Below are 11,609 nucleotides of genomic sequence, written 5' to 3' on the forward strand. Positions count from 1 at the left end.
GGTGCAATTCCTCCAGCATGGGCCTCCTTGGTCTGATCCATGGCAACTCTTCTTGAGGTAATCTTCTTCTTGAGGGATTCTGCTGCTTTGCTGGACATGACTAGCAGCTCTGCACAGGACACCTCCACTTTGGTATGTAACAGCCTATTAACCACATTTTCCTCTGTATCTGGAAACTCTGTGGCTAGAGGTCTTTCCACATAAGTCTTTCTGACTGGATTTTCCTTAGCATTGGGTGGGTCACTGGCCTCTGGAGTCTGAATCTGAACTTTCTTAGGTGGGATGTATTCTTTGGTGCTGGAGGCTGGTAGATTTTCAGGGTTGTAGTTGTCCTGCCTTGCAATTTCCAGTAGTCTGTCTCCATCCACCTCCATTAAGTCCTCTTTGGTTTTTCTGACTCTCTTGGTGACAGATGGTTCTTCTGTGAGTTCTTTACCACTCCTGGTTCTTTTGGCAGCATCACACTCATAGCTGGATTCTTCTTCAGGATCTATTTCTTCCAACTGTCCAAATGAGGCCTGGGGTTCTTGAGGGGTTCCAGGGGGTAAGTTAAGTACTCCTGGCTGCTTTCTGCTTTGGTGGTACTGATCCAATGCTACTTTGTAAGATCTATTTCTGTCCCAAGGTACTGAGGATCCATCTGGTAGCTTAACTCCATTTCCTTCCTTCTTGAACAGTCCATGAAGTTCATCCAAATTGGCCTGGTTACACCTGGAAAATGAGTGACCCATCTGGTGAAAGTAATTGCATTTGACTGTTGTCCAATCCTTGTCTTGCTGGGCTGGTTTGTAGGGAACATGACTTTTCATAAAGAAAGGGGAAGGTTTTTGGGTATGCCAGGTGGAAAGGGTTTTAGTGAGGTCTTCTACTTCTCTTTGCTGAACCTGATTCTTGGAAGAAGGGTTGGTCTTAGCTGGTTCAGCATATTCTAACCCTCTCCAAACTCTACTTCTGGCTAGGACTGATCTTTGATGGACTTCCTTGTGGATATACTGTAGCAGGACTTCAGTTGCAGGTAGAACTTCCCCACCATCCTTGGTGGCAAGCATCATGTTAGTCCTTCCAAGGTCCTTGGTAACTGCTCTGGCCACATCCTCACAAAGAACTTCAAGAAGGTGGTCCCTGAATTCTTCTATACTACCACTATATCCCATCCGTACCAGGTAATTAGTAATGGCTACAAACTTAGTCCTAAAGATTTTGAACTGTTCTTCTGTACTGATACCACCTCCTCTAATGGCAGAGTATACCAAGTCCCTGAGGTCATGCCTGGTGTATTTGACTAGTGGAAGAGAGGAGCCAAATCTGTTGAGTAAATCTTTCTTCAGTTGTTCCCAGTCTTGTTCTTCATAGCCAACCATTTCTTCAACTTCATCCTTCAGGTCCATGCCTTTGATAAAAGGAGAAATTTGGGTGACCAGGTCCAAGGGGGTGGCTCCATCTGTCCTTCCAGCTGCTTCATATCTTCTGATGAATTTTTCTATAGGCATGTTGGATCCATCAAAGCATAGGTCCTTGTCCAGAGGTTTGATTTTGACAGCTTGGTGAGGCCCTACAGAGTAAGTTGGCATAACAGGTTCCCTCTCCAGAAAGTGTACAGGAGTTAATTTTGGACGTTGATTTGCAGTAGGTTGGCGGTACAAGGGATGTTTCTGGGCTCTGGCTAGTGATTCAGGTTCTTCTTCCATGTGTTCCAGGCCTTCACTTTCAGAGGGAGCTACAGCACCTCTAATGGGTCCAGGGTTGGCAGGTAAGTTGTTTCTACTGACTGTGGGAGGGTTGGGTTGATGGTTGGCTGCTCCAGTGTTGACTTCTACAGTAGGTGCAGGTTTTTTCTTGAATGGTGGAATGACCATTTCTTCTAAGGCCTTGAAAAATAACCCAGTATGGGAATTGCTTCGGTTTGGTCTAGGCATAGTAGGAGCTGGAGTGGTTTGTTCTGGTAGGTTAATAAGGTGTGTAGAAAAGGAGGATAAGAGTGATGATATGTCTAAGAGAGGATCTGTTGAAGTAATCTTGAAAGAGTTCTTATGGGGAGGGTTGTTAAGGTATGTAATGTTAATCTAAAGAAATTGGGTTCACTAGCTAATCTCTGTAAATTTATTAGACTAGGAAAATGGGTTTTGGACTGAATCTGAAGATCTTCAGGCCACTGTTGGGACACCACTTGTGGAACTACTCTTGGGATGAATAGAGCTTGAGAGGGAATTGGTGCTTGAAGGGCTGCCTCTCAGGGGAACAAGAAAAAGATATAAGAGTGTGGACTCTTATGGAAAGGGGTGGCAATGGAGATTTCTTGAGGTATGTCTGGGGGAATTTTCTCTAATCTAATATCTTTAATTCACAGGTAACAAGTTTGTCCAATCTGATTTATTGGCATAAACTAGGCTAATGAAGGCTGACCAGTAATTTCTGTAATTTCTGATGGGGAACAAATGAACAGGAAAACAACCAAGTTTATATACACAGGAAAGAGGAGCCTTGAGGAAACAAGGATAACCTGAAGGGAAGCATAGAACATTCTACTTCTATAGGATGAAACAGCCATGTGGTCAGAGTAGTGGGTCAAGGAGTCACATGATGGTGTAATAGTGGGTGGGGATGATGCCATCTTCTGGGGGCTATGGTGCAATCTTCCTAGTTGGAGGAGGGGATATGTGAGACATAACAGGGGTAGAATATTCTATGATCTAAGATAGGAGGAGGTAGGTGTTGCATGAAGTGTTTCAGGAAGAAATAATCTAGGTGGGGTTTAGGGCTGTGTCTAGTATAGTGTGTATCATGTTGGGTTTGGGGGGGGTGAAGGGTTTCAAGGTTGCTTATACATCTTTGAGCACATGGTTCTAAGGAAACACTAGAAGAAGAGGGTAACATGTGATCTGGGTAGATGTTTGAGACTAGGGAGAGGGTTTATCCAAGAGAGGGGGAGTGTGGGAAGAGGGAATACTATTATCCAGGGTATGACCATTGAGTGGGGATGTTGAGGGCCTTGGGCGTTGCTGACAAGGGGGCCAGAAGTATGGGATTTAGTCTTGAGGTGTGAAAGCCTTGTGATTGATGGTTGCTGGTTTTCTGGGTAGATCAGGATTGGCTTACCACACCGGCCAGTACATATAATATCCTTTTTGTCAAAAATCAAGAATTTGGGTGTGTAAATTGAGATCTGGGTGAAGGCTCCCAGACTCAACAGGAAGTCCTCCAATTTTTTTTATAAATTGCGCGACTTATGACCAGGGGTGCTTGGGGTATAGCACCTGATTTAATGTGTTTGGTGCGGCCAATAATATTATAAAATTCATTACGCCGTATTGCAGGTCATTTATATCCCCTGCCATCTTGAAAATAGAGGTCCTGAATCTCTATTTCCGGGTGATAAATGGCTGGCCCATGGTATGTAACATACATATGTACTATAGCCTCTGGATAACTGGTCAACCAGTCATTTGGAGGAGTACTACACAACCTCTCGATGACCGGTCGACCGGTCATTGAATAGGACACACATCAACCTCTGGATGGCCAATTGGACAAACCATCCATAGGACACAACATCTTGATGACCAGTCAATGACTGTTTGACGGTCATCAAATACGACACAACAACCTCAAGGACTTCACCTCTTGATGACCGGATCAGTCATCAAGAGGGACTCTACACACTCCCTCTCAATGACTGGTTGACCAGTCATTGAGAGGGACTCTAAAACCTCTACACCACAGGAGCAATCAAGGAAACCTCAAGCATTCCCTTGAAACTTGACGAAAAATTGAACATTTTCTGGACGCTTGGTGTGGTAGAAGAAATGGGACCTCCGGTATGAAATGACCGGATCAGACCTTCTTCCACACAAGATAATCCCAAGTAGTCAAGGGAACTCCAAAATCAGTGTAGCATAAGCATATAATAAACTCTGCAGAAGGAAAGTAATCTGTAGAGCAAGAGTAATAGTAATACATAGTACAAGTAAAGCAAAACCGCCGTAAAACACTGCAAAACACCACAAAGCACCACAAAAACACCACAAGAAGTAGAAATGAAAGGATGATAGCCATAAGTAAACCATAATAAATTCCTCCGCAATCACAATCCACAGAAAAAGAGTAATGATATGTAATCATAAAACAAAAGTCCGTAAAAGCTCCCCCCCCCCCCCTGGGCCCTGCTCTATCTAGACAAATCTCCACTGCCCCATTGTAGATAATGAATTGAACCAAGAAAAAGCTCCACCAGATAGAAAAGAAAATAACAAATAGAAATCCTCCTCCCATGCCGCGCACACCACCTGCCTCCTCTCCCACGTTGTCATCTGCACCTCCACCGCTTGCCATAGACAGCCGCCAAACTCCTGATCATCCATCATCCACACCCCTGTCTAGCCTCCGGTGTTGGGATACCACTCACTGCCTCCGCCCCAGCTACATCCGCTGACGTAGCCCGCTTCAGCTGCCATGGCTTCCCCCAATTGTTGCGCCGCTCTAGATAGTCCGCGCTGGACTGCCTGGACTCAGCAAGTCCGCTCTGCTCCGCCTCCACCATTTGAAGATCTTGCGCCGCCCCAGCTGCCTGTGGAGCCCTTGTGCCCCGCAGCACTGTGCGCCAGGAAAATCTGTTGGTCACTTTGATTTTCCGCGCCAAACTCAACCACCACATTGGGGGAGAATAACACCTGTTAAACCCAGAAGAGGTGGGTTTTGCATTTGGGGTTCTAATGTGTTGTCATACCATTCATTCAACACAAACTTTCTTTTAACATCAGGGCGGTTTCTGGGACTGCCTTTTCTTGGGATGTACCAGTTTTCTCAACACCCTGCCAAAGTGTTGAGGGAACGGTTGCCCGGTGTAAGACTCAAAATTGGTAATGAAACCCTTTTGCTGAATTTTGAATGGTATGATGGAGTTGCAAGCTCTGCCCTTCTTTTATCAGTCAACAAGACCCACCAAGCTCAGCTTGGCAAGTTTTATTAAGTGATATGTCTGGTCTGTTCCAGATGAAATCTGTTTGACTGGCAACATGTAATTTTTTTAATTACTTTGTTATCAGGGTTGAATTCCTTTATTATAAGGGTTGTTATAAGGGTTTTAGGATTTGAGTGTGGATGAGTGTTGGGTGACTTGTGAGTTCTGGGTGAGGAACTGGGGAGCAGGCCACTGGGGGTGGAGAGAGCTCCTTTTATAGACAAAAGGGGAGCCTCAGAAGGGGCTTGTGGGTTAGGGTTTCAGCTAATCTAGACAACAGGGTGAGGGATTTTAGCTGGTGGCACTAGATACAAATGATGTCATAACCCCTCAGGGGTGCATGAATGGTGTCAGAATATACAACAGAAAATTCTAACACATGCATAAGGTTACAGTAGACTGCATGAGCTGTCATACAGTTATACACAAAGTCTGAGGCTGCAGAAATGGTGTAAATCAACGTTGTAACAGCTGCGCTGCTTTGAGCGCAGCAAAGCGGTTAGCGCAGGGGTTTTTTGTGCCGCTGCGCGCAGCGGCCAGACCACTGCGCCAACCGCTTTTTGTTTTCCTGGGAAAAAAAAAGATAATTTTAGCGCGCTAAAAAAAGCGGTCACATAGCGCTGAACCGCTGCGCTTCAGCAGTAGCGCAGCGGTTTGAAAAAGAAGAAAAAAAATGGTCTAAATCATGTTAAAAGAGGTTTAACATGCAGTTAAATTCCGCTATCCGCTAAATTAGCGGATAGCGCAGCGGATTTCCACTTCCGCTGCGCTATCGCTAATTGCCCTGGGTGGGTAGCGGTCAACCGCTGCGCGTAGCGAGTAGCGCAGCGGTTTTTTCAACAGCTTCCGCTACTTGCCTCTGGGACGTAGCCATGTGACCGCTGCGCTGCGCTAAATGACCGCTTTTTTTAGCGCAGCGCAGCGTTTACAACATTGTGTAAATGATGTCATACTATGTAAATAAAGGAGTGTATTTAGCTAATGGGTCAGGATTTAGGCACACCAAAAAAATGCCGGATGCACACCAAAAAAGGCGTGAACTCCGGACCACTCCAAGATTTTTGGAGTGGAGGATTGTTCAATCCAAAACCAGCCCCCATTTGGAGTGCCCAACCCGGCACTCCAGGCTGGTATGGAGTGAACACCCTGCCACACCAAAACCAGCCCCCCCTCCATGGCCGGTCTGTGCCAGCCATCAAGGGCAGTATCACCAGGAAAAAAAAATAGTCACTTGATGACAAGTGACATCATGCCAGCTCCAGCAGGCTACCCACCATCTACCCACCATCTAACCACCATCTAACCACCATCTACCCACCATCTACCCACCATCTAACCACTTTCAGAATTTACACAGGAGATCCTCAGTTTTCACTGGGCACCACTGATCCCCATTTCTGGTCAGCTGATACTCAGCTTTAGCTCCAAGTTTATGCTCAGCTTTGTTGCCCAGCTCATGCTCAGCTTTGTTGCCCAGATCAGAACCAGTCCTGGCCCAGCTGCGTTTCAGCTTTATTCCACTCATGGCTCATCTTAGACTCATACTAGGACTATCATTGGCCCAGCCAATGCTCAGCTTTGGACCAGTATTGGCTCAGCTGATTTTCAGCTTTGGATAAATCTCGGCCCAGCCAATGCTCAGATTCTGAGTCTGACCACTCCTGTAACAGCTTATGCTCATCTGTGGACCAGCCTTGGCTCAGCTGATGCTCAGCTGTGGACCAACCTTGGCTAAGACAATGCTCAGCTGTGGACCAGCCTTGTCTCAGCTGATGCTCAGCTGTGGACCAGCCTTGGCTCAGCTGATGCTCAGCTGTGGACCAACCTTGGCTCAGCTGATGCTCAGCTGTGGACCAGCCTTGGCTCAGCTGATGCTCAGCTGTGGACCAGCCTTGGCTCAGCTGATGCTCAGCTGTGGCAACGGTGCAAGAGCTACGCTACACAAAGCGGCAGCGTAGCAAAAGCGTAGCAATTTTGGCCCCGCTTTGCTACACTTTTAGTAGCGGGCTCAGCGCTCCGCTTTTCACTGATTTTTTTTACGCAAAAAAAAACAGGAAAATAGCGCGCTAATATTAGCGGCCAGTAGCGGCTTGGCGCTTCGCTTGCCGCTGAAAGAGCGGCTTTTTGCTTTGCTAGCCGCTAAAGTAGCGGTAATAACGCTACTTTAGCGATTTATTTGGCGCTTATTTAGCAAGAGGGCGGTGGGCAGAGAAAAAGGAAAATATTTCATTGAAACCTGAGGTTTCCGTGTATATGTGTTGTGAGTCTACTACAAGATTCTCGTGTATGGTATGTTTGGTGAAATGAGGGCAAATAAAGCAGATCAGTCTTCATTTTGAAGGGATTAATGGAACTTCTTGTTGTTCTTGGCCGTGTCAAGAACGGCGATACAGTCATTGAATTCTCCCACAGCCCTGACACCTTGATGAAGCCACAAGTGCCTGCTTATGCACCTTTCAATTGTTTGGGGTGAAAGCAAGCCACGTCCAGTTGTAGCAATGTCAGAAGTTGCTGAAAATGTTCGCTCAACACAGGCTGAGCTGCTTGCACATGCAAGGTAGTCCCTAGCAAGGGAGGCGAGCACAGGGAAGGATGGGGCCTGAGCCTGTAAACGCAACAGGATTGGCAAAGATGAGTGTTATTTCTAGAGGGTATAATCAGACAAAAAGTAGAGACAAGCAGACATGTACCTTTCACCAGAGCAAGACCTTCCCTTTGATACTGAGGGAGAGGCTTGTTTCATGGTATTGTCTCAGTTCTTGTTTGTCATCATCGGGTCCAAGGTTGCTTGGGTAAAAATTGTATTCATCATCGTCGGGGGCCACGATTTGCAATGCTTCCTTGGTTGATGGAGGTGTGGTTGGCTTGAGCAACAGCTGGCGTTCTTTAAATTTTTGATAGAGGAGGTCTTGAACGGTTGCGAGATGTGAAGGGAATTTGTTAGTGAACAAAAGTAGCCTCCATGCAGGATGTAATACCGTGACCATCAGTATAGGCTCGCACTGAAGAGCAAGATCTCAATATTTGGTGGCCACCTTGATCATCGGATCAAACATAGCTTCCAAGACGTTGCCTTGACATGCTGTCTTGAGCTGATCTAAGGTATCGAGAAGGCGGCTGTACTTGTATAGGACCATTGAGGAAGAGGGTCCGTCACCCTCCATTCGTTTGGTCAGTTCCAGGAATATCTGTTGTGGGTAAGTTAAAGAAAACGATCAACGTGAGGATCATAAATGCATCAATAAAAAAGTCGCGGAGTACCTTGAGAACGCTGTTCAAAACCTTGATGTTGTCCCATTCTCCGGATGAGAACTCATGCCATTTGAAAAAGTTCCCCCTACCGTTCTCAATTTTGTTTGCCAAGAGTTGATTCACAACCTAAAAGTACAACATCAAGTCTAAGACTCTTGATGGTCGGTCAATCTGACTGAAAGAAAGCATTCAACTTACTTTTCGCGCTCGGTATGCTCAATCCCTACTCTCTTATGTGATATTCCATTGTATACCATAGCCTCCGATGATCCCTGGGCCATCATAGCCCAACTTATGCGCCCAGACTTGGAACTCTGCCTGTTTCGCAGGGGAACTAGCTATTTGGCGACATACATAGTCGATCTAGAAGGGATCAAGCAAAAGGTGTGAGTTGACTTAGCTATTGAGTTCCTCAGTAGTAGCATACTCGGCAACCGGTCATGTAGTGAGATTCATAGTTGTAAACCTAAATGAAACCTAACTGAATGTTAGTCTACACGGCAGTTGCGCAGATTAAGGTTTTGCCTGTCAAAACTGCCGTCAAAGACAAAACACCCGCCTGATTGACCGCCCACCTGTCGGCCTCCGGTCAGCTGGCAAACTGCCAGCCAAATTAACAGCCGAACGCCCGGAACTTGACTTCAGGCAAGTTTAACATAACTTGCCTGGGGTCGGTTTGCCAATGCACCCGCTTGACCGGATAACAGCCGGTGAGAACAGTGGCAAGATGCCGGCCTCCAGGCTAACCCAAAAAAAGGGCAGAGGGGGCCAAGACAAAGTCCGCCCAGAGGGACACGTCACCCTCGGCCCTCACCCATCCACCCGCCTCATTAAGTCCGCTCATCGGATCACCACCACCCTCCATCACCCCCAGCCCTCACCCATCCACCCACCTCATTTTTTCTAAGTCCGCTCATCGGATCACCACCACCCTCCATCACCCCCACCCTCACTAACCCACATCCTCAGACATGTCCCTCTGACCTCTTGCATGTTCAGATTACCGTGCTGGCTGCCGCTCCCACTCGCACTTGACCGATCTTCCTGATAGTTGACGACGATGGGCTCCATTTCAATGTCATGCAGGTGAGTTCCTGCGTTCAACGCATTGTGGTTCGGAGAATCTGAAGCGAACGTTTCAGATGTGTTTGATAAGGCACGTGCTGCTGCGCCACGTGTGATGTTTTTCGATGAGCTGGATTCAATAGCCAAAGCTCGTGGAGGCAGTTCGGGCGATGCAGGCGGTGCTGGAGACCAAGTGTTGAATCAGATTCTGACGGAGATGGACGGGATGAATGCAAAGAAGAACGTGTTTGTGATTGGTGCTACGAACCGACCTGACCAGATCGATCCGGCGCTCCTCCGACCGGGACGATTGGACCAGCTGATCTATATCCCCCTACCGGATGAGACCTCTTGAGAATCGATCCTGAAAGCCGCGCTGAAGAAGTCACCCCTGTCGCCGTTGATCAACCTGAGATTCCTTGCCCAATCCACGCATGGGTTCTCTCGGATCAAGATATCAGACAATGTGTGTACCACACATCTGATTTATGTATGATGGATGAGAAGCTGAATAGCTTATTTATTTATTTATTTTTTGATGGCAGATGAGATGTTCTCGACGAACTTGCAACAGAGTCAAAGTTTTGGTAGCTCGTTCAAGTTCCCCGAGGTTGAAGGGGGGGGCTGGTGGAGGTGGAGGCAGTGGAGGGGCTGCGCAATTTGGGCAGGATAACAAAGAGTGAGTATTGCTTTTGACTTGTTAGCAGCTAACAGACAGAGGCTGATGTGGTTTTGGCTGTGCAGTGATTTGTATGCTTGAGCCCTAGATAGTTGTCTTGTTATCTGCCTCTCCAGAATCCTCCATCCATCCCCCATCCCTGTCTGGTGCTGCTTGGCTGTCTTGTGCTTGTGCTTTTGGGCAGAAGTTAGTTGTACTAGATTACATAGTTTTATAGCCTGTTGGCAATTATTCACCACTTTTTAGTTAGACTGTGTCGGCTGTGCTAGGGGCTGCTGCGGCTCTGATTGATTTTGTATGGGGGCTCGGGTTCGACGGCAAATTGCCGCTGGGGTTGAGCCACCCTTACTTTTGCCAGCCGCTTGTCCAGCTGCGCATTGGCGGGGGTGCCGCCAAGTTCGGCGGTCCGCTTGACGGTTGACGGGAGGCCGGCATGCAAACGGTCAACACTGGCTGGGGGGGAACCGTCAAATTGACGGCTGAACTTTGGCCGGATTGGCGGAGATGTGGAACCGCTGTGTAGATAGATTATTGTGTACCGCTTTCTATTTTCTCTTTTCTTCATTCAGTTGCTCATTTCTGTTTCCAACCTCTCTCACACATCAGGTGTGCTCGCTTGTTGTCTCAGTCTCTCGTGTCGTGTGCTAACTCCACTAGCTGGTCTTCGCAAAGGTTCATTGTCATTTCTTTCATGTTCATGAAATTCATTCAGTTGCTCATTTCTGTTTCCAACCTCTCTCACACATCAGGTGTGCTTGCTCGTCGTCTCAGTCTCTCGGGTCGTGTGCTAACTCCACTCGCTGGTCTTCGCAAAGGTGTGCTCGCTCGTCGTCTCAGTCTCTCGTGTCGTGTGCTAACTCCACTCGCTGGTCTTCGCAAAGACTCTCTGCGCCTACATTTTCTATATTAGCTTGATGATACTGAAATGAAATATGGAGACTGATTGGACTGACCTTTTTTAAAGTGGAACCAATACCACTTGTTGCGTACTTTGCTTTGGACTTCTTGCTACTACTAGTCACCCTGGCCCCGAAACTGTCTCAATCATCAACCTCAGATTCGGATTTGGCTTGCAACTTGTAAGAGCCGAAGCTCTTCACTGAGCTAAGGCGTTGGCACTGGAGAGACACCAGTCTCCTGGAATTCTGATACCAACGTCGGCTTTGATTTCAAAGGAGCTAGCTCAGGGGAGACAGTCAGAAGGGTCGAGGTCTCTACTATATACACATGGATGTCAAAGAGAAGAGGAAAAGGAAAGGAGGAAAAGCTCACCTAGCTCAGGGGAGACAGTCAGAAGGGTCGAGGTCTCTACTGAGCTAGGAGGGGGAGCAGGGATCTTGAGACTATATGTGGTCGAGTGTAATCTTCGTGAACGGCTTGTGAAATCCACGGCGCCCGCGGCGCGGGGGTTTTACTGTCTCCCCCTCTATAATGAGAAGAAAAGAAGGGGAAAATTGAGAAGTTAGATTGGGCAGACGGGACGGAGTGAAGATGGGGTCGAGATGGTTCAGGGGGTGGAAAGTCGTATTGCGAAGCTGGGTGGGCCCGGGGCTCTCGTTGAAAGGTCGTGTCTTGGCGATGGTGCCGGCGGCCTGTGATTGTATTGTGCGGGTTGTAGTCGGTGGGGTTGCCGGCTCCGCGGGCGGACAGGGGACA

The 11,609-nt window shown here is 47.5% G+C and overlaps 1 protein-coding gene across 1 annotated transcript; it reads left to right on the forward strand.

Moving 5' to 3' along the window:
- Positions 1-9,389: 9,389 nt before the first annotated feature.
- On the forward strand, positions 9,390-9,629 carry PtA15_4A103 (uncharacterized protein; the record flags this gene model as incomplete). Its single annotated transcript, XM_053167953.1, has 1 exon — positions 9,390-9,629. One exon carries the CDS (start codon positions 9,390-9,392, stop codon positions 9,627-9,629), a length of 240 nt encoding a protein of 79 aa, XP_053019210.1.
- Between the last annotated feature and the right edge of the window lie 1,980 nt (positions 9,630-11,609).

The sequence above is a fragment of the Puccinia triticina genome, chromosome 4A (assembly GCF_026914185.1).
Source record: "Puccinia triticina chromosome 4A, complete sequence".
Lineage (NCBI taxonomy): Eukaryota > Fungi > Basidiomycota > Pucciniomycetes > Pucciniales > Pucciniaceae > Puccinia > Puccinia triticina.